The sequence below is a fragment of the Oryctolagus cuniculus genome, chromosome 10 (assembly GCF_051225735.1).
Source record: "Oryctolagus cuniculus isolate XC-2025 breed Fujian yellow rabbit chromosome 10, ASM5122573v1, whole genome shotgun sequence".
Taxonomy (NCBI): Eukaryota; Metazoa; Chordata; class Mammalia; order Lagomorpha; family Leporidae; genus Oryctolagus; species Oryctolagus cuniculus.
The window spans coordinates 68,799,768-68,822,977 of NC_142876.1; the positions used below are offsets into that span (position 1 = coordinate 68,799,768).

Consider the following 23,210-nt stretch of genomic DNA (forward strand, 5'->3'; position numbering starts at 1 on the left):
CATTATGACCATTTGGGAAGTGAATCAGCAGATGGATCACCTCTCTCTCTTCCTCTGTCTCTACCTCTCTCTGCAACTCTGTCTTTCAAATAGATTAAATAAATCTTAAAATTATGAAACCACTAGAAGCAAACTTAGGGGAAACATCCAGAGACACAGGAAACAATTTTTTGAATAAGACCACAAAAGCACAGGCAATTAAAGCAAAAATAGACAAATGGGATTATATCAAGCCAAGAAGCTTCTGCATAACAAAGGAAACAATCAACAGAGTGAAGAAACAACCAATCGTATGAGAGAAAATAGGTGCAACTGTGCATCTTATAAAGGATTAACATCCAGAGTACACAGAACTCAAGAAAATCAACAAAAACGAAACAAACAATCCAGTTAAGAAATGGGCAAAGGATCTAAATAGCTTTCAAAAGAAGAAATGCTAGTCACCAAGAAACAAAAAATGAAAGCTTAGGATCACTAGCTGTCAGGGAAATGTAGATAAAAAATGTACGGAGGCACCATATCATTTCAATTAGAATGGCTATTATCCAAAAGTCAAAAAATAACATGCTAGTCAGAATTTGGAGAAAAGGAACACTACTACACCTTTTGCTGGTGTTAAAGCAAATTAGGACAACCATTACAAAAAACACACGGAGTTACCTGAGACCTGAGAATACTAAAACTAGATCTGCAATATGAGCTGGTATACAAAGCAAATGAGATCAACGAATGAAAGGAATACCTGCATTCCCCTGCTTATAGCAGCCCAAAGCATGGCAGCAAGGATATGGGATCTCCCTAGAGGGTCATCAGCTGATGACTGGATAAATAAAATAAAATTATATATATATACATATATATATATCAAATGGAATATTGTTCAGCCATAAAGAAAAGGAAATACTGACATTTGTAGCAATATGTATGGAATTTGAGATCCTCCTGTTAGCAAAATACGCCAGACACATAAAGACAAATTCTGCATGTTTTATTTCAAATGTGGAAGTTTATATATATATATATATATATATACACACACACACACAGAGTATTTTTGAAAAATACAAATACCATATTCTTTGCTATATAGATATGTATAAATGTTGTGTTCAGTGAATTTTTCCCCTTCTTTCCTCATTTTATGATCTGTGTCATGAATCTCACATTATTTGGTATGAATATATTGATTTAAAAAAGGAAAGAGAGAGAGAGAGAGAGGGAAAAGAGAAGTCATGAGCCAACCCTCGCTAGCTTCAAACTCTTCTTTGCAGCTTCCTCACCTCTCAGCCTTCATGGAATTGAAATGTGTTGGGGCCTAGCTCAGGATTAGGCTTTGGTTTCAGGTCTATTGTGGCTAGTTTGATCTATTCAGACCACTAGCACTTTCTCCATATCAGCAATGAGGCAGAGCCATTCTCTTATCATGCATGTGTTCAATGGAACATTTTTAATTTCCTTCTAGAACTTTTCCTTTGCATTCAAAACTTAGCCAACTGTTTCACACAGGAGGCCTGGCTTCCCGCATCTCTCATCTCAGCTTTTGATGTGTCTTCTTCACTTGGCTTGTTCATGTCTAGCTATTGATTCAAAGTCAGAGGCATGTTGACATTTCCTTTCTTTTCTATTTTTTTTTTTTTTTTTTTGGACAGGCAGAGTGGACAGTGAGAGAAAGAGACAGAAAGAAAGGTCTTCCTTTGCCGTTGGTTCACCTCCAATGGCCGCCGCAGCTGGCGCACTACGCTGATCCAAAAGCAGGAGCCAGGTGCTATCTCTTGGTCTCCCATGGGGTGCAGGGCCCAAGCACTTGGGCCATCCTCCACTGCACTCCCTGGCCACAGCAGAGAGCTGGCCTGGAAGAGGGGCAACCGGGACAGAATCCGGCACCCCGACTGGGACTAGAACCCGGTGTGCCGGCGCCGCAAGGCGGAGGATTAGCCTATTGAGCCGCGGCACCGGCCTTGACAGTTCCTTTCACATGAACACTTAGAGGTCGTCAAAATGATATTAATTGGCTTAATTTCAATATTGTGTCAACCTGCTGTTGAAAAACATGGCAAAGTTGCAACAAATTTTAACTTTATAAAATCAAAACAAACAAAAACACACTGTCTGCAATGCACCATAAAAATGAGGTATGCCTGTAATTGGTCACCACAAATTATTTTCTTTTTGTTATTGTTATTAATAGCTTTAAATAGTTTTGTCTTAAAAGAAACAAGAAGCGCCAGCGCCACAGCTCACTAGGCTAATCCTCCGCCTTGTGCCACCGGCACACCGGGTTCTAGTCCCGGTCGGGGCGCCGGATTCTGTCCTGGTTGCCCCTCTTCCAGGCCAGCTCTCTGCTGTGGCCCGGGAGTGCAGTGGAGGATGGCCCAAGTGCTTGGGCCCTGCACCCCATGGGAGACCAGGAGAAGTACCTGGCTCCTGCCATCAGATCAGCGTGGTGCGCCAGCCACAGCGCGCCGGCCACGGCGGCCATTAGAGGGTGAACCAACAGCAAAGGAAGACCTTTCTGTCTCTCTCTCTCTCACTGTCCACTCTGCCTGTCGGAAGGAAGGAAGGAAGGAAGGAGCAGCACGAACTGAGGTAAGATCACGATGTAGCCGCCCACTGGCTACTGCTGTGTCCTATTTAGGCAACCATAGTCCATCTTCCCTGCCTCTTTTCAAACCACTGTTTTTGCAGCTACTTGCATTTCTAGCAATTATCACACACATGACTCAACAATTCTTGGCTAGGAAAAGTCTCTGCTTTTCTTAATTAAGCAAATTAAGAGACAGATAAGCAGGCAGCTTGACATCCTTGTATTTCATCCTCTAACTGCAAAAATAGTTATTTTCCTTCAGTTTTCTAAGCAAGCTTTCATGTGGGGAGCCATTGCATGGCGCCCTAAAGATGGCGTCGGCTCCTTTCCCCCGGAAGGACTGGCGAGAAACAAACATCTCCTAATAAGGAGATGGCTGAGCTCCCTTCCGGCTTCCGCATTGCTGTACCAATCAATGCTTGCCACTTGGCTGCTTTTGATTGGTGCGCTGATGGCTATAAGAGGGAGGGGAGAGGAAAAGAGGGGGTAGTAGAAGTTTGAAAGAGGTTCCTGAATAAACTGCTGGAAGAAGAGTTTGGGTCGTGTCTTCCTTGCTGGTCGAGGGACGCGACAACTGGTGGCCCGTACGGGGAACATCTCGAATGCGAACTCAGAACTTCCTGCAGTCAGGGCAGCGCTGGTAAGTCCCCCAGGAAAATAAGGTGGGGATCCGCGATAAGAGCGGGCAGTCCTGCGATAATAGCGGGAGGGTAGTTCTGCGATTAAAGCAGAGGAAGTTCTGCGACAAAAGCAGAAGGAGCTCTGACCCGCGGCCAGGGAAAGAGCGCAATTTTTGACGATGGGTAATTCACAGTCCCATCAAATTTTTCTGGCGCTGAATGCGCTGCTTCGGGAAAACGGTTTGAAACTTAAGCCTAGTACGTTGCATAGGTTTTTACATAACTGCGATACCATTGCACCCTGGTATGGGGTTTCGGGAAGCCTTACTATCCCTTCATGGGACAAACTAGGCAGGGATTTGGATTTTGCATTCAAACAGGGTAATCTTGAAGGGGGAGTGAGACCAATATGGAAGTTAGTGCGAGCATGCCTCGAGGATGAGCAGTGTAGTGAAGCTATTCTGAGCGGTCAAGCTGCCTTGGAGGAGCTTCAGGAAGAGCGCTCCGAGAGAGCTGCCAGTGAAAAAGGGAAAACTTTGAAGGAGAGTCGGAAAAGAACTAGGAAAAAACTGTACCCCGATCTTTCCGAGTTGCGCAGCCCCTCCTTAGTAAGTAGTTCTAGTGCAGAAAGTAGCTCAGAAAGCAGCAGTGAGTCTGAAGAGTGTGGCGATAACAAAGAGTCTGATATAAAGCAAGTACGGGAATTAAATCGGCAAATGAGGAAGTTGCAATTAAAAGGAAAAAAGGAACTTAAGCATGGTACTTTCCAAGGGAACTTAGGGGAGGAGCCTGAAGCCTCTCCTCCTCAGTATGAGCCTCTATCCGCACAAGAAAGAGGGCGGACTTTCTGTCCGGGAGTCTGGAAACAGGTTGGTGCGGAGTTGTTAAGTGCCTATCCTGTCTTCCAAGATCCGCAAGGGCAGAGGTACGAGGAACCCCTTGACATAAAGATAATCAAATCACTAGCGGAGTCAGTAAGAGCCTATGGCATCAGCGGCTCTTTCACGCTGGCTCAAGTAGAAAATCTTCAAAGATACTGCATGACTCCAAATGACTGGAGTGGGTTGGCTCGTGCCGCATTGTCACCAGGACAATACTTAGACTTCAGAGCTTTCCTGATTGACTTTGCCAATGAACAAGCGGCAGAAAATGCAGTGGCAGGGAATCCGCATTGGGACAGATATGCTGCTAGGCATAGGGAGATTCGCTAACCAGCAGACAGGTTACCCACATGCAGTGTATGAACAAGTTAACAAGATAGCCATCAAGGCTTGGAAGTCTATACCCAACAGAGGAGAGGTAAGTGGGAATTTGACAAAGATTACACAGGGACCCACCAAGCCATTTTCAGACTTTGCAGCGCGCATGGTGGAAGCTGCGGGTAGGATTTTTGGAGATCCAGATCGCGCCATGCCGCTGATAGAACAGTTGGTTTTTGAGCAGTGCACTAAGGAATGCAGAGCCGCTATAACACCATGGAAGAGCAAAGGGCTTCAGGTATGGATAAAACAATGCAGGGAAATAGGAGGGCCGCTATCCAACACTGGCCTCGCTGCAGCAGTCCTTCAAATCACGAAGGGCAATAGGGGATCAGGGAACGCTGGAGCATGTTTCAGCTGTGGAAAAATGGGACATATGAAGCGGCAATGTCCGCAAAGGGGAAGAGGCAAAGAACAAAGACAGGAAGGACCAGGAATTTGTCCAAAATGCAGGAAGGGAAAGCACTGGGCCAACGAATGCCGCTCGGTAAAGGACATTGACGGCAACGTCCTTGCTTCTGGCAATGGTGGGGCGCGTCCAAAAAACGGGCAGCGGGGCCCTCGTCCCCAGGGCCCGCAAATATATGGGGCATTCGAGAGTCAGCATCAGGGCCCCCATCAGGACCAGCAGCAGGGGAGGCAAAGTCAGTGGCCCAGCTTCAGACATCCCAGAGACCACAGAGAGCCACTGCAGGCTCCGCAGGCCTGGACCTCTGTGCCACTGCCAGACTCATACTGACACCAAAAATGGGAGTGCAAGCCATTGAGTCAGACTTTCAGGGACCCCTAGAGGAAGGGACAGTGGGATTGTTGTTGGGACGTTCATCCTCTACCTTGAAAGGTCTCATAATTCATCCAGGAGTCATAGATTCGGATTATACTGGCATGGTGAAAATCATGGTTGAGTCCCCTAGAGGTATAACAGCTATTAATCCAGGAGACAGGATTGCACAACTTGTAATCCTTCCTAGCAAGCATTTGCAGTTCAGTGCATCAAAGAAACAACGAGGAAGTGAAGGCTTTGGGTCCACAGGCGTAGATTGTACCTTCTTGTCTTTAGAACTAGACCAGAGACCAACCTTAAAGATAAAAATAAATGGAAAGGACATTCTTGGCCTACTAGACACAGGTGCAGACCGTAGTATCATCGCCTCCAAGGATTGGCCTCCAAAGTGGCCTAAGCAGGCATCCTCACAATCCCTTCGGGGACTGGGATATTCAGAAACTCCTGAGATGAGCGCAGTAATGCTGCGCTGGGAGGATGCAGAGGGACATTCAGGCACGGTGCAACCTTATGTTTTGGATTTACCTATCTCTTTATGGGGCCGAGACCTTTTGAAAGACATGAACTATAAATTAAGTAATGAATACTCCCGTGTTTCTCAAAAATTGATGAAGGATATGGGACACCATCCGAATTATGGAATAGGAAAATTCTTACAAGGAAGAAATGAGCCCACTGAAGTAGTGCAGATGCCTCCTCGCCAAGGGCTGGGTTTTTCATAGGGGCCACTGAGGAAGGTATTCCCATTACTTGGAAGCACGAGGACCCAGTGTGGGTTCCTCAGTGGCCTCTGTCCTCAAACTGGTCGCAGCGCAGCAATTGATTCAAGAACAATTGAATTTAGGACACATTAGACCCTCTGTATCGCCTTGGAATACTCCTATTTTTGTAATAAAAAAGAAATCAGGGAAGTGGCGGTTGCTACATGACTTGAGAGCTATTAATATGCAGATGCAGGTCATGGGGCCTGTGCAACGTGGGCTGCCTCTTCTATCTACACTTCCACAGGGATGGCCCATAATAATAATAGATATTAAAGACTGTTTCTTCTCCATACCCCTACATACAAAGGATTGTGAAAGGTTTGCCTTTACCTTGCCAGCGTGCAATCATGAGCAGCCTGACCAGAGGTATGAATGGGCTGTGCTTCCGCAGGGCATGGCTAACAGCCCCACAATGTGTCAGCTATTCGTGGGTCAAGCGATTGGGCCTTTACGTAAGAGATTTTCTTCCTTAAAATGCATCCATTACATGGATGACATCCTCTTAGCAGCAAAAAACGAATTCGTATTAGATGATGGCTTTGCATATTTGATTCAGTTGTTAGAAAGTAAGAAGTTATTTATTGCCCCTGAAAAGGTTCAAAAAGGAAGCATTGCAACTTATCTGGGATCCCGCATAACTAGTACTCAAATTGTTCCTCAAAAGGTGGAATTGCACAAAGATAGTTTAAAGACTTTAAATGATTTTCAGAGATTATTAGGAGATATAAATTGGGTTAGGGGTTATTTGAATCTTCCCAATTATGAACTTAAGCCACTTTATGTCATTTTGCGTGGTGATTCGGCGTTGGACTCACCGCGGTGCTTAACTCCGGAGGCCAGAGAGGCCCTAGAGAAGGTAGAAAAGAAATTACAGGAGGCATTCTTATGCAGAATGAATGAAAATCTGCCATTGTCATTATGCATTCTCCCAACGCTTAGCCAACCTACAGGGTTAGTATGGCAGGAAGGTCCGCTTTTGTGGATACATCCAAGGAGCTCTCCAGCCAAGTCTATTGAGTATTATCTGGCAGCGGTGGCAAAGCTAGCACTGGAGGGTTTGCCACAATGTTTACAATATTTTGGAAAATTGCCGTGTGAAGTGATTGTTCCTTATGATGCCAAACAAGTCAACGTCCTATGTGCTCTTTTAGATGATTGGGCAGTGTTTCGCTGTGGGTTCCCAGGCTTTATAGACAATCATTTACCAAAAAGTCCATTGTTACAATTCTTTAAAGAACATCCGGTAGTATTTCCAAAAATTACAGCCGCTGAGCCATTACTAGGTGCTCCAAATATATTTACGGATGGGTCAAAAACAGGCTGTGGGGTTTATATGGTAGAGGGTAATGACCCGGTATTTCATCAGTTTCAGCCAGGCTCACCTCAAGTTGTGGAGTTAAAAATAGTTATTGAGGTCCTTTTTTTTTTTTTTTTTTTTTTTTTTGACAGGCAGAGTGGACAGTGAGAGAGACAGAGAGAAAGGTCTTCCTTTGCCGTTGGTTCACCCTCCAATGGCCGGCGCACCGCGCTGATCCGATGGCAGGAGCCAGGAGCCAGGTGCTTTTCCTGGTCTCCCATGGGGTGCAGGGCCCAAGCACCTGGGCCATCCTCCACTGCACTCCCCGGCCACAGCAGAGAGCTGGCCTGGAAGAGGGGCAACCGGGACAGAATCCGGCACCCCAACCGGGACTAGAACCCGGTGTGCCGGCGCCGCTAGGCGGAGGATTAGCCTAGTGAGCCGCGGCGCCGGCCAAAAATAGTTATTGAGGTCCTTAAGCAGTGCTCTTTTGCCTTTAATTTGTTGTCAGATTCCTTATATGTGGTGAACGCATTAAAGATATTGGAAACCGCAGGGCCGATTAAACCTTCTAGCCCAATTGCATCCCTATTACATATAGCCCAGCAGTTGCTTTGGTCACGGAAAAATCCCTTTTTTGCTCAGCATATTAGAGCCCACACAGGCATGCCTGGTCCTTTATGTGAAGGCAATGCGCAAGTAGACCTGTGTACTAGACAGGAATTCATCTTTTTTACTGCTTCTGCAGAGGCTGCTAAAGCTTTCCATCAATCTTTTCATGTCAACGCGTGCGCTTTGCAGCAGAAATTTCATCTTTCCCACGCAGATGCCAGACAGATTGTACTTGATTGCGCTGACTGTGCTGTTACTTGTACGCAACCTAGTGTTGGCGTAAACCCTAGAGGGTTACTGCCTGGGAGAGTATGGCAGATGGATGTGACCCATGTATCGGAATTTGGGAAATTGAAATATGTTCATGTTTCAGTGGACACGTGCTCAGGCATTAAGTATGCCTCTCCCCTCAGTGGTGAATCTACACATCAGGTGATTGTTCATTGTCTGGATGCATGGGCCACCTGGGGGAAACCCCAGGTGCTAAAAACTGATAATGGCCCAGCCTATACATCTCAAACCTTTACCACCTATTGCCAAAAAATGGAGGTTCAACTTGTCCATGGATTGCCATACAATCCTCAGGGCCAGGGCATAATTGAGCGAGCACACCGCACACTGAAAGAATATCTTTTAAAACAAAAAGGGGGAGTTGGCTATAGCCGCACCCCGAGAGAGAGAATTGCCTTAGTCTTATTTACAATTAATTTTTTAAATTTGGATGTGCATGGGCACTCAGCCGCGGACAGGCATCAGCAACAAGGAAACCCAAGTAGAGGGTTGGTAAAATGGAAAGATCTCTTGACGGGCCAGTGGCGTGGCCCTGATCCCGTGCTGGCATGGGCACGAGGTGCTGTTTGTGTTTTTCCACAGGATCAACATGACCCGGTGTGGAGCGGTCAGGCGGGTCTGCCACGAGGAGAATCCTGCTGTTGCTTTTGATACTTCTGCCTCAAATGCAGCGGACGCTGGCGGAGCAGAGATGGGGGATTCTATCAGTATTCCCAAAGCTGATGCCGAATTGGTCCGCGGAATTTGACTACACCTTGGAGCAACTGCGCCTTGCCGTGGTCACCATCAACTCCACGCGTGTGGATGTCTCCTTCGCATCTGGACTGTCATCCCAGATCCAGCTGTCTCCAGCCTGAAGGAGTGGGCGGGACTTGGAGCTTTGACGGGGTTGCTGTTACTTGTTGTGTTATTTTGCCTGTGGTGTTTGTGCAGGATGAGGACAGCTCATCGGCGGGAATTGGCCATGATAGCTCAAGGCTTTTATGCCCTTGAGGCTGGACAATCGCCGCAAGCATGGCTGGCCTTCCTTGAATGCTAGGCATGGGTGCAGGGTGCGAGGCAAAGCACTGCAGAGAGAACGAGCCATTACGTTCTCTGGAAGGCAAGTCTGTCTGCATGTGGGTTGGCATCCCAGATCCCACCCCCGCGAAAAGGATGCTGTTCCAGGTGGATGCCTGGCAGTGGGGGACAGACCCCTACCTTCTCCTGTAATCCTTAGATGCCTGGTTCTAAAACAAAAAGGGGGAACTGTGGGGAGCCATTGCACGGCACCCTAAAGATGGCGCCGGCTCCTTTCCCCCGGAAGGACTGGCGAGAAACAAACATCTCCTAATAAGGAGATGGCTGAGCTCCCTTCCGGCTTCCGCATTGCTGTACCAATCAATGCTTGCCACTTGGCTGCTTTTGATTGGTGCGCTGATGGCTATAAGAGGGAGGGGAGAGGAAAAGAGGGGGTAGTAGAAGTTTGAAAGAGGTTCCTGAATAAACTGCTGGAAGAAGAGTTCGGGTCGTGTCTTCCTTGCTGGTCGAGGGACGCGACACTTTCAAAATACACAAATGAATGTGGGCAACCAGTTAAGTTTTTTGTAATTCTGTGGGTAGCTATGGTTCTGCACCTGCAGTTTTAACCCAAAAGGCTTCTAAAACAAGAAAACAATGAGATACTTCAATCAGTGCTTTTCCTTTGCTTTTTTTCTGTATGTAACAAAGATCACAGGAAAAGTGGCTTCCATGTGCATTGGACTCCAGCACAAGCAAGGTGGATAAGGCATTCAGCATGGCATATACATTTCTACTTTATTCTGATTCTTGTATTCTTTTCCAAAAAACACGAGTCATGCCCTAACCCCCCACCCCACCTTCACCCTTTCCACACTCCTGAACACTGTGAAGGAGAAAATCACACTCCCCCTGCCCCACTTCTTGATTCTAGACAAGCAATTGAGTGATATTAATTCACTTAGGGATTTCTCTCACATACCCTGACCTCCACACAGAGTTCTAGACCTCTCTGTCCATCAAATAGGTGTCTCAAAAGTATATGCAACTTCTCGTCCCAAGGGAAATCAAATATTCCCCATGGCAATATGTGTCTCCTATGTCCATGAAGGGCACAATCGTTCTAGAAATTCAATCCAGAATCTTGGGATGGATCATTACAAACTCCCTTTTTCTTACTTTTTTTTTTATACCAAACCCTGTCAATTTAAATTCCAAAGATTGTGCTCACTATGGTTGCACACACACTAAATATCTAAATTCTACTGAATTTCTTCGCTTTCTGTCTCCACCAGACCTCCCTAGTCCAAGCTTCACTTCTGATACATTAGGTTTCTGAAACAACTCCTACAGATCACCCAAGTCAAACCTCAATCTCTAAAATCAGAACATTCTCTGTGCTGCACCTGCCTGAAGCCCAAGTAGCTCCCATCGCTTTTAGGTTGTAATCCTTCATCCAACTAGGAAGGCCTTCATGGGTTGCTGCAACTCACTCCCTTCCTGTTTCTGGAAGTCTCCTTCCCCTTCCCCTCTACATCCTTCCTGCTCCCCACATGATGTCTCCTTAACTATTGTGCAGCCATTGAAGCACAGCTGGTAAGAATTCATTCCTTGTGAATCCTTTTCCCTCAGCCCCATAGATCCCATAAGACTGCTGCTTCTCCTCCAGGGATCATGGCACAGCTGGTAAACAGGCACTGGGCAACTGATCTACCTGGTGTTTCACTGATGCATTCTCTATCCATTAGCTATGCCGGGATGGCCACCAATACAGCAGCTGCTGCCACTTCTTCATACGGGTTTTTACTCAGGGCACCAGAGCACTGTGATCTTCTTCTCTTTCTCCTTTGCCTGGATGCTTTGCCATGGTCAGCAGCATGGCCTGGAATTGCCTCACTATGGCAAGCATCATGGGGATGCTCTGGAGGCTTGTCTAGAAGTAAACATGGAGATGAAAAGTCGGTCTAGCTGCAGAGACACAGACAGGGGATGCAGGTCTGGTGGGAGGGATGAAAGAAGTATTCAGGTATCAGTGTATCTAAATTCCATTCCTGGCTCTGGCTCCAGACTCCAGGTTCTTGCCAGTGCAGACCCTGGGAGGCGATGGTGATGGTTCAAGTGATTGGGTTCCTCCCACTCACATGGGACACCCAGATTGCTTCAGCTCTGGCCATTGCAGGCATCTACAGAGTGAATCAGCAGGTAGGAGTGTTCTCTCCCTGACTCTGACTCTCTCTCTGACTCTCAAATAGGTAACATTTGCAGAGTAGGCTTTTGACATAGCAGTTAAGGTGCCTTTTGGGAATTCCACATCCCATATCAGAATGCCTGGTCCCAGTCTTGGCTCCATTCCTGATTCTAGCTTCCTGTTAATGCATATCTTGTGAGGCAGCAGGTGCTGGCTCAAGCAGTTAGAATCCTATCACCCACATGGGAGATCTAGATGGAGTTCCTGAGTCCTGGCTTTGGCCTAGATCAATCCCAGCTGTTACAGACATTTGGGAAGTAAGCCAGCAGATGGGAAATCCCTGTCTGTGCATCTATGTGTCTGTCAGCCTTTCAAATACATAAAATACATATTTTAAAACGTTGTTAAATAATTAAATAATTTCAATAAAATAAAAGCAAAGTGCACATGGCTCCTTCATGACCTCAGTGAAACAATTTAAATACACTCTTTACCTCCTTAGAAAAACCCAGAAAGCCTCTTTCCAGGCTTGGAAGGGTTGGGCCCCATTGCCTTCCCAGGTTGCCTTGTACCTTCTGATATAAATGAGGAGTTATGCATTCAACTAGAGGTTAGAAATGTTTCTAGAGGTTGTAAAAGTGTCTGAGGAATGTGCTTTCTGGGCTCAAGCACCGCATTTTTTAAAGATCCTTTTCAACTTATCCAAAAACTACAGGAAAGTTAATATTTTTTTGCTTCCTAGACTGTTAGCTTGGCAATTTGTTCACAGCATGGGGCTAGGCACAAAGAGACTCATTTAAACCATAGCTTTAGTCATGTCTGAAGCTGAGGCACCTTTGATAAGGGTGTATTTTGGCATTCTGAGTGGGGCAGTGATATTTCTTACTGGCAAATGTCCATATAATCATCTGTTACTTTAAAATCCAGGATGGCTCAGAAATGTCTATGTGCTTGAGTGATATTTTTACCTATTTTTAAACTAATAAATGGAAACAAATGATTGGTTTTAAGAGAGAGCAGCAGTTTCAGGCAGCTTCTGGTCAAGGTGAACCTTGTCCCACTGGAAGCTCGAGGAAGCAGCAGCTGCTATGAAAAGGTGTGGGGCTGGAAAGGGAGGGGTCCCTCGTGCTTCCCCTGTGCTCTTGGAGAAATGCCATCTTTCTCTGCACCCAAGTTCAAAGACCCATCATTGCACCATGTACATCCTGTCCACATTTCTCAATTTACAGCTTTTCTAACTCTCCTGATTTGGGCCATATGGCCAAATCTCTGTCACTGTTTTTAATACTTGCCATCCTAGGACTCTCCAAATCTCACTTCTGGAAAGGGAAAAAAGCAAGCATAGTTTTCTAGCTTAAGACGTTAATTTTCAGGGCCGGCGCTATGGCGTAGCAGGTTAACGCCCAGGCCTGATGTGCTGGCATCCCATATGGGCACTGGTTCTAGTACCGGCTGCTCCTCTTCCGATCCAGCTCTCTGCTATGACCTGGGAATGCAGTAGGAAGATGGCCCAGATCCTTGGGCCCCTGCACCCACGTGAAAGAGCCAGAGGAAGCTCCTGGCTCCTGGCTTTGGATCAGCGCAGCTCCAGCCATTGCGGCCAATTGGAGAGTGAATCATCAGATGGAAGACACCTCTCTCTTTCTCTCTCTTTCTCTCTCTCTCTCTCCTTCTCTGCCTCTACTCTCTGTATAACTCTTTCAAATAAATAAATTAATCTTTTTTAAAAAGACCTTAATTTTCTGCCCCTAGTTATAACCTTGTTGTACAAACATATGGCTGAGACCCCTAGTTGTGGTCAAACAAGTGTCATTATTCCAACCTTTCCTGCTGGAAATCTTTCCAGAATGACTGGGCTTCCCTAACTCAGGCAGTAGAGCAAATACAGTTTCTAACTAAATACAAATAACACTATTCCAAAAACTCACTTAGTGGGTGATTTAAAACTTCAACCACATCATCCCATGAAAACATAACAAAAAATTATTGATTTTTAGCTGTTCCACAAAAGATCATTTCACTCATACCTGAATAAGGGCTATAACAAGGAACTGGTCCAGACCAGAACCTACCCCAAGGAAGGGCTTTCTATGACATGTATCTGAAGTTCATTTAGGGGCTCACTAGAAGGAGGAATTCCACCACAGTCTACCCAGATAGACTCCTCTTTTGAGTCTATTCACTATATTTCTGGCCTTAAATATATTCAAAACTTTCTATTTAATAAAAACTTAGCACTTAGCACATGCCATGGCTCTGCTGTTGCCCTTCCTCTGGTTGCCATTGCTGGGAGCAAGCCTACCTTGGAGCTATGAACTCAAATCCCCCAGTTCATGGCCTTTGCCTGTCCAGCTGCTCATCATTGTCTCCAGGGTGTCATCTCATGGCCCAAACAAGGGGTGTGTGGTCAATCTTACTGGACATCCTCAAATTTTCCCTTCAGTGCTGATGCGCCCTTTCTCCATATGGCAGGATGCTGACTACTGTAGAGTACAGCTGAGTACTGCCAGGTGTTGCCACTGGATGAAGGAAGATGCCTCACTGCTCAGCCAAAACCATGACTACTTGTTGGGGCAGGGACGGGACCTGCCATCACAAGACACAGGACTGATCACAGAAGGACAAAGACCAGGACCAAGACTCAGCCTGAGCCAAGGCAGCTCCAGAGTTACCTCTGCCTCTCCCTTTTCCCAATCTTAATCCCCTCACCCTTCTGGGTATTATAGTAATCTGGAGAGTACCAACCACAAAACACACTGCATCCAAATACCTGCTTCACAGTCCCTTCTCACAGGAACACAAAGGAAGATATCAGGTTCTGAGAATAGGCCTAGGGGAGAGTCACCAGGAGTTCACTCATCAGCGTGAGGCTCCCTCCTCTGGGCAAGTGGCAACTGATCACTCCTGGAAGGCTACAGGCAGGCAGGTGCCAAAGGTCTCAGAGTGTATAGAAAGACAAGGTCACTATAAATAGAGTCCATGGTGGGCGCCACATCACAGGCATTCCAAGAAGTTTTGGTGAAATAGTAATTATAAAGTCCATGGAATGAGACACTTTTCTGGGAGCCAATGATATACTGTAGAAAGACAACAAAGCCTGCACTAAATTCAGCTCCTGTCTAAAGTGAAATGAGGAAGTCACTGGGCCACCATGACCACACATTCTCCAGCAAAAGGGCAGTAAAGGCAGATCAGCTGCAGGGCTCAACTATGAAGTATAGCAGGAAAGGATTCAGCTCTGGTAAGTGATAGACCAAGGTCATGGATCCACAGGGGAAAGAGGGGAATCCCAAGGTGGGATAGGACCACCTGGAAAAATTTGGAGCCTCATAATTCCCTGAGCCATCAGGGCTTGCAGAATTGGCTCCTCCTCCCTATCTGTGGCCAGTGTCCCCACTTGCTTCCATTCAATGCAGAGGCCTCTGCTTTGCCTAACAATAAGTACAACCCTCAAATTCCATCCTCAGAAGCCATCCTAGCCAACAAGACAGTAACAAAGTTCAATCCACAACAAAGTACATCCAAGTGAACACACACTGGTCAGCTAAAGAAGTATGGTAGGGTTCAGGTGGTGGCAAATTTTTTGCTAGTCTTCCCATTCTGAGCTGAGGTCTCATTTGTTCACAACAGGTTAAGCTGCCATCCACAACACTGGCATGGAGTACCAGTTCAAGTCACAGCTGCTCTGCTTGTGACCCACCTGACAGGGCAGTGGATAATGGCCCCAGAATTTGGGCCACTGTTACCCATGCAAGAGACCTAAATGGGCTGGAATCACGGCTCACTAGGCTAATCCTCCGCCTGTGGTGCCGGCACCCCGTGTTCTAGTCCTGGTTGGGGTGCCGGTCCTGTCCCAGTTGCTCCTCTTCCACTCCAGCTCTCTGCTGTGGCCCGGGAAGGCAGTGGACGATGGCCCAGGTCCTTGGGCACCTGCACCTGCATGGGAGACCAGGAAAAGCACTGGCTCCTGGCTTCAGATCAGCGCAGAGCGCCAGCCATAGTGGCCATTTAGGGGGTGAACCAATGAAAGGAAGACCTTTCTCTCTGTCTCTCTCTCACTGTCTAACTCTGCCTGTCAAAAAAAAAAAAAAAAGTAGATGGAGTTCTTGGCTTTAGCCTGGCCTAGTCCTGTCTGTTTTGTGGATATTTGGGGAGTGAATCAGCAAATGAAAGGAGAGTGTGTGTGTGTGTGTGTGTCCCTTTCATTCCACACATCCACAGCACTCTACCTTTAAAATAAATTAATAAATAAATAAATTTTATTTAAAAAAGCAAGTACACTTACCTTGAGATCCTCATACTGCAGAGTCATGCAAAGCCCCTGCAACTGTCCTTCTAAAGACACAAACCATGGCCAGCGCCCATGGCTCACTAGGCTAATCCTCCGCCTTGCGGCGCTGGCACACCAGTTCTAGTCCCAGTCAGGGCGCCGGATTCTGTCCCAGTTGCCCCTCTTCCAGGCCAGCTCTCTGCTGTGGCCAGGGAGTACAGTGGAGGATGGCCCAAGTCCTTGGGCCCTGCACCCCATGGGAGACCAGGATAAGTACCTGGCTCCTGCCATCGGATCAGCGCGGTGCACCGGCCGCAGTGCGCCGGCCACGGTGGCCATTGGAGGGTGAACCAACGGCAAAAGGAAGACCTTTCTCTCTGTCTCTCTGTCTCTCTCTCTCTCACTGTCCACTCTGCCTGTCAAAAATAAAAAAAAAAAACACACAAACCAGGCTGTGTGAAGACCCCCCGACCAGCCAGTTATACAGCTAGCCCCCATCAAGTGACCTTCACTGAGGCCGTGACAGTCTGGCTGAGCCCTGCCTCTATTCCTAAGCCAGAAATTTGTGAACAACAATAAAATAGTTGCTATTGTAAGCCACTAAATGGGAGGACTACTGATGGGAAGACAACACTGATGTTGCTGCTGCACACAACCAGTATGTCCTAGCAAGAACAAGGGAGTGCATATGAGACCAGGCACTGAGGGCTCTGGGTCAGGACTAATGGAACGTAAGTTGGAAAACGGAAAAAGTTCATTGAAAAGAGAGGAGAATTTTTCTCTACTACAACAGCACACTACATTAGTGGGAATGAATGTCACACCTGCTGTAGTAGAGAATAGAAGAACCCATAAAGAGGCTTCCCAGGTAGACATACTACAGATGTTATCCAGCTATTCTAGGGCCCTGAACTACCCCCACCTTGTCCCAAGAGATCTTTTCAGAAATTAGAAATGTGCTGGTGAGAGGGACACAAGCATCCCTAAGAAGCTCAGAGGTGGCTGTGGGCAGAGTGATGGAAGGATGCACTGTTCCAGAACTCAGAGTGATGGGGATGCCAGGTGTTGGAACCAGGCTGGGAGAAGTAAGGTGAGTGCAGGGACCAAAATGAGTAGCAAGAGTGGAATGGCAGCCAGGAGGCCCGGCCCACAGAGAGCTTTGGAGATAATGAACAGAACTCGGTGTGCTTTGGGGAAGACAGATGGGCATCCAACATGAGTGTTACTCAATATATAAAGTTAAAAAAATCGATGATTAAGAGGCTGAGTATCAGTTTTAATAAAATTTCACAATCCCTTGTCCAGTTCCCATACTTGATCCAGTTTCCCTACCAAGAGCTCTGTGATGAGAGGTTTTATCCCCAAGAGAAAGAATATGTAGAATATTCCATCAAGTGAGTGCACGGCCATGATTCCCCAAGTCCTTCCTCTGAAAGTGGTCATGCTATTTACTTCTGTAAGTGTGAACCAGGGAAAGGGAATCATGTGCACATGTCAAGGATAATTTGATACAAAATCTGAGAGGGTTTTAAAACATAGAGACACAAAGCATCTTCCCAGCACCTGGTTAGAACCAGGATGTGAGCTCAGGCAATAAATGAAGTCCTAGGCCACTTCCAATTCAAAATAGCCCAACTGTGTGCTTGGTCATTTCACTGGATCTCAAATGCATAGTTAGGATGAAGGACTCAATAGTGTATACACTATCTCCCTTAGTCTTTTTGGCCTGTGGCAGAAGTGCAAAGACAAAACAGAAGCTCCTAATGTCAACACACACACACACACACACACACACACACACACACCAAGTCAGGATGAATCCAAGTTACTATGTTCAGCACCCTTGAGAATGCAAAGGTGATGGTCTCCATCAAGTCCCAGTTCCTTCACCAGGCTGGCACCTACATAAGCAGGTAGATGCTAACAGATGACAGTGCACTCTTGCATCTCTGCTGGGGGCAGTGTCCCCAACTGCAGCTTCTATGAAAATGTGGTATCTTTCTTAGAGAAGATCAGCATGGCTTCAGATTTGCTACCAGAGATGTGACAAATGCACTCCTCCTGTCCTTGTCAGAAGTGACAGCCAGAAGCTCCTTGCATTCACCTGAGATGGATATGGAATACATTTACAGTGTAGCTCTCAGCTGACACCTCCCACTCACTGGAGGTGAGGGTCTCCCATATAATCAACTCATGGAGAAGGGCAAGGGGAAAACTTTGTTCACAAATGCTTTGGCTTAGCATGCAGATAAAGCCAAACTGGACAGCTATTGTATTACAGCTCCACTCAAAACTCCTCCCCATGGACAGAGATTTGAGCGCTTTACCTTATCATATGCTTAGTGTAGGAAGAGAGGAAATCAGGGTCAGAATATGTACTGACTCATGGCTGGTTGTAAATGGTCTGGCTGGTTGGTTAGGCACCACCATGGAGGAAGACTGGATTATCAAGGACAAGGCATTCTGGAAGAGAGACAAATGCATGAATATAGAGGAGTGGGTCCAAGTGTGAAGATCTTTGTGTAGCATTAGAACACTATCAGAAAACATCCACCATTGACAAAACACTGAAGACCCAGTGAGTCTCAGACACTGAAGTTAGCCAGCTTCTGTCAAAGGGCACCTTTGGTGTCACAGTGAGCTCATGAACCAAGTAGCTGAGGGGGGAGGAATGGAGATGATGCATAGGACTAACAGAATGAGCTCTCACTCTCCAGGGCTGACCTAGTCATTGCTACTGCCAACTGCCCAACCTGCCAGCAATAGAGATCAATGTTTAGCCTCTAAAATAGGGCCACCCTTCATGTAAACCGATTACACACATGGTGACAAGATGATTACACTGGGCCCTTCTATCCTGGATAGACCACTGATTTCTAATGACTACAATTAATACTAATGCAAATATGTTTAGCCTTTGCTCTGCCACAGAGCCTCAGAACAAACACATACAGGGTTTCACCATCTGACACAGTGCCCCACATACAATGCAGTGTACCAAGAGACTGACTTGTTAACAAAGGGGGTGGAAAGAGACTGTGTGGCCATGGAACTTACTGGTCCTGTTGCACATTGCAGCAGCCAGTAGCTTCTTGCCTTTTAGACTTTCAAAGGTGTAAATGAGACACCAACTTGGAAAACTTTATGGATATTGAATTTTTGATTACCTCATAAAACTTCCCAATAAAATACTTCTTTGACATAAAAATATTCTCCTACAGGGGTGGGCATTGTGATGCAGCAGGTTAAGCTGCTGCTTGGAACTCCCATATCCTATATGAGAGTCCTGGTTTGAGTCCCAGCTACTCTGCTTCTAATCCCACTCCCTGCTAATGTACCTGGGAGAGCAATGCTGATGACTCAAGTACTTGGGCCCCAGCCACCCATACTGGAGAATAGGATGGAGTTCCTAGTTCCTGGCTTTTGCTGGGCCTAGCCCCAGCCTTTGCAGGCATTTGGGGAGTGAACCAGCAAACGGAAGATCTCTCTCTCTCTCTCTCCCTCTCCCTCCACCTCTCTTCCTCTCGCTCTCTTTCCTTCCCTGTCACTCTGCCTCTCAAACAAAACAAAAATCTTTAAAAACAATATCCTCCTACAGTACACTTAATTTGAAACATAAAATTTTCTTCACCCTTTCTTTGACTTCAGATAAAGCTCTAGTCCTGGGCTGGTCACAAATCCAGTCTCATGTCACCTACATGATCTACGCTGCTCCTCTTGCCAAACATACTTTTCCGTAATTCTATAGAAAAACACAGTGTTTGAGCTCCAGGTTCTTGTAGCCCTTGTCCTGCATCCATTATTGTTGAGGCTGAAGCAAGGGACGACCAGGCATAAGTAACACCTTGTAAGAAAGAGCTCCCAATTCTGTCTCATCAGCTTGCTTTAGTTTTTTTCTTAGCACTTACAACACACGTCTTGGAGCCTCAGTTTCATTGTTTGTGAGGTGAGGAAATTATGAAATATATAAATTGCCTACATAGAGCACATGATTCAGGGTCTGTTCCATGTGGACACTTAATAACTACCAGGCTCTGGGAAAAACAGATGCACCACACTTGAGGATCCACTATCTGATGGCACAATACACAGCCCCACGAGGCAGGGCAAGCTGAGGTACGGGGCATTAACTGCTAAGTACTGAGGCAGTGGGGAGGAGCCTTCCTCAAGGAGTCAGCAACAAAGTGAGCAAAAAGGTCACGAGTTTTGCAGGCAGATGGGTAGGAAAAGAACTCTGCAGTGGAGGGAGCAAGGGAGGCAGAGGAAGTGCCCCCCCACCAGATCAGGAAGTCACCCGGCATCACTTCTTGACCTTTTGGATAAGATCAAATGTAGGAAGTCACCTTGCATTTCTGAAGTGGGGTGGTGAAGAAGCAACACTGCTTCTGCTGCGTCCACCTCAGCAAGCTTCTCAGGGACCTGCTCCCTTCTGTGGCCTGTTAAGGGTGGTGTGTCATCTTTACCGCTGGACTGGAGATTCTAAACACACGGGGTCCTATTTCAGTGCTTTTGACACCTGAACTCTGAATCAGTGCCTTGCACAAGACAAGTGCTCAGTGATATTTCTTGGGCTGTTTGAACCGGTCTCTGCTAGGAGTCAGATGCGGCCAGAGCTACTTGTCTGCTCATCTGACTTCCTGACCTACAGTTTACTGTGATCTCTGGGAAAGGTCAGTCATTAGGTTCCTGGATCACAAATGTATTGGGCTCATGGACTACTGCTTTGTCAGGGAATTCTGCGCCCTTGGATCCCCCGCCCTGCTCTGAGTCCTGGTTATATTGTCTTTGGTCTCTGAACTTAGTCTGCATTATATTGTCCCTGGTCCAAGTTACATCATCGTGGGCCTCTGTTGCATTCCCTGGACTGACCCTGGACATTCCTGGGCCTCTCAGTGTGGTCATGTCTCAGTTGACAGCCCCCAAAGCTGAACTGACTTGCATTAAAACTCTCCATTATTAAGTTGATTTCCTATTATTTTCCTTTTCAAATGTTTGTGGAGAGGAAAAATCCAGTTAATTAAGGAATTGGATAATTAGCTGAAATTTTAGTGAGTTTCTTAAACTAAGAAGGCAGGAGAGGGAACTGATTTATTATGAATGTGGGCTGTGAGCCCAGGTTCCAGCCCTTCTACTGAGTATAGCACTCTCAAAAAATTACCTCACTTCTATAGGCCTCAGTTGCCTTACCTACAAAAATGGAATAATGTTAGTACGACCACAGAGGCCTGGATGAGAATTTATTAGGGTGCTATTTATGAAAATTTTGAGCACCGGCACACCGAGTTCTAGTCCCGGTCGGGGCACCGGATTCTGTCCCGGTTGCCCCTCTTCCAGGCCAGCCCTCTGCTATGACCCGGGAGTGCAGTGGAGGATGGCCCAAGTGCTTGGGCCCTGCACCCCATGGGAGACCAGGAGAAGTACCTGGCTCCTGCCATCGGATCAGTGCAGTGCGCCGGCCGCAGCGCACCGGCTGTGGCGGCCATTGGAGGGTGAACCAACGGCAAAGGAAGACCTTTCTGTCTCTCTTTCTCACTGTCCACTCTGCCTGTCAAAAGAAAGGAAGGAAGGAAGGAAGGAAGGAAGGAAGGAACGAAGGAAGGAACGAAGGAAGGAAGGAAATTTTGAATAGTTTTACAGACAATCCTCTTCTAGGTCAGTGTGCAATAAATGTATGTTTTAAATAACTAGACATACAAATCAAAAACTAGAGACATAACTAAGTATTACTATTTGTCAAAAATGTCACAAACCAACCAATCTATAAAATTAGTTAAGTCAAATTCTTCTTGGACTTTCTTTTTCATTCCTTTGTAAAGCAAACCTCTCTGATTTCAGGGCAAAACTTTCAATTTGTGTTTTTTATTGCTGTTCTTTGTTGCTATTTGTTGCTATTTTTGCCCTTGAGCCTTTTAGCAGAAAACAATATCATGAGATGATTGTGATGCTTAGAGCTTGAATAACTCTCACAAAGTTTCAATTTCTGTCTCAAAGGTGAAAATAACTTCTTTCTAGAAATTAAAACATTGATAATTGCTTATCTGAAAATCCTAGGGGCTCTTACTATCAAGATATTGATCTATTTCTTCCACAGGTGATAGTAAAAATCTGAACAAAATTCTACAGTTTTCCCAGTCAATTGGGGCTGTTTTTAATCCAGACTACTGATGTATCCAAGGGATTCTTTAAAAACACTAGGAAACTGTTTAAATGCAGAGACTGAACCTGATGGCTAGTCATGTAACACTGTGTAACAAACATCTCTACGCACTGGTGCAAATCCCAGCAGGCATCCATGCTGCTCCCAAGCCTGCACTCCGTGGTTTCATGGGGACTGGCTCAGTTCTGAAGCAGATGGCACCAGTTAGGGCAGTTCCTGGGTCTGCTATAATCCGAAGGTACAGATTCAAAACTAGTTCAGCTAACTGGAGGCAGACACTGGCTGTCGGCTGGAACTTGTGTCCCCAAGGCTCCTCTATGAAGCTACTTGGCTTCCAATCAGAACAGTGTCTGAGTTACAAAACTGAGCAACCCAAGGAATGGCCAGGCAGAAGAAGCTTTTCATCCCCTCCACTTTTTTTTCTACCAGCCGCACAAGTCCCATGGCTTCAATTCGGCCATCCTCAATTAGCTGAGGCTGCCGTAAAGTAGCACACAGATTCAGAGAGAGTAGCTGTAGAGGCCACCATTTGACAGAGGGGGGCAGAATTCCGGTAGAGACAGTAGGATGGGAAATACTTTTGCAACTTCAGACAACACCTTCTACCACACCTAGGCTGAGTCAATGCAACATATTTATCTACTATTAAATTTTGCCAGTACCTTGTAACCAAATTGGAAATTAACTCACTCAAATATACACACACTGGGGCTGGCAAAGTGGCTCACTTGGTTAATCCTCTGCCTGCGGTGCCAGCATCCCATATGGGTGCTGGGTTCTAGTCCCGGCTGCTCCTCTTCCAGGCCAGCTCTCTGCTGTGGCCCAGGAGGGCAGTGGAGGATGGCCCAAGTGCTTGGGCCCCTGCACCCATGTGGGAGACCTGGAAGAAACTCTTGGCTCTTGGCTTCGGATCAGCACAGCTCTGGCTGTTGTGGCTAATTGGGGAGTGAACCAGTGGATGGAAGACCTTTCTCCCTCTCATACACACTCTCTCTCTCCCTGCCTCTCCTCTCTCTGTGAAACTCTGACTTTCAAATAAATAAATAAATCTTTAAAAAATAATATTAGCACTAAAGCGAGTTTCAAATATTTGACATAATGATGGGTTAATAAGAAGAGATTAGAAAGCAAATTACACGTGACGTCGGCACTGTGCCTGTGTTGCTGGAATCCCATGTGGGCACTGGTTCCTGTCCCAGCTGCTCTTCTTCTGATCCAGCTCTGTACTTCTGGCCTGGGAAAGCAGTGGAAGATGGTGCGAGTGCGCGTGCCCCTGCACCCACACAGGAGACCTGCATGACATTCCTGGCTCCTGGCTCCTGGTTTTGGAGCAGCCCAGTTCCAGCCATTGCAGCCATTTAGGGAGTGAACCAGCAGACGAAGAC

General features: G+C 46.4%; 2 protein-coding genes across 12 annotated transcripts in view; one reads left to right on the forward strand and one right to left on the reverse strand.

The window, feature by feature from the left end:
- LOC108177122 (uncharacterized) overlaps nt 1–23,210 on the reverse strand; it is a 197,054-nt gene that overhangs the window by 117,355 nt on the left and 56,489 nt on the right. For 2 of the 11 annotated variants that reach the window (XM_089305349.1, XM_089305343.1), the window contains one exon: nt 9,872–11,143. The exons of the other annotated variants lie outside the window; for them this stretch is intronic. The gene's annotated coding sequence lies outside the window, so the exon portion shown is untranslated. Of the gene's footprint in view, nt 1–9,871; nt 11,144–23,210 lie in introns of those variants that run through there. 11 annotated transcript variants of the gene reach the window in all.
- LOC138844054 (endogenous retrovirus group K member 10 Gag polyprotein-like) lies at nt 2,545–9,350 on the forward strand. The gene is made up of 2 exons (XM_089305340.1): nt 2,545–7,425; nt 7,780–9,350. The coding sequence occupies exon 1, from the start codon at nt 3,384–3,386 to the stop codon at nt 4,413–4,415; it is 1,032 nt and encodes a 343-aa protein (XP_089161466.1). The 5' UTR covers nt 2,545–3,383; the 3' UTR covers nt 4,416–7,425; nt 7,780–9,350.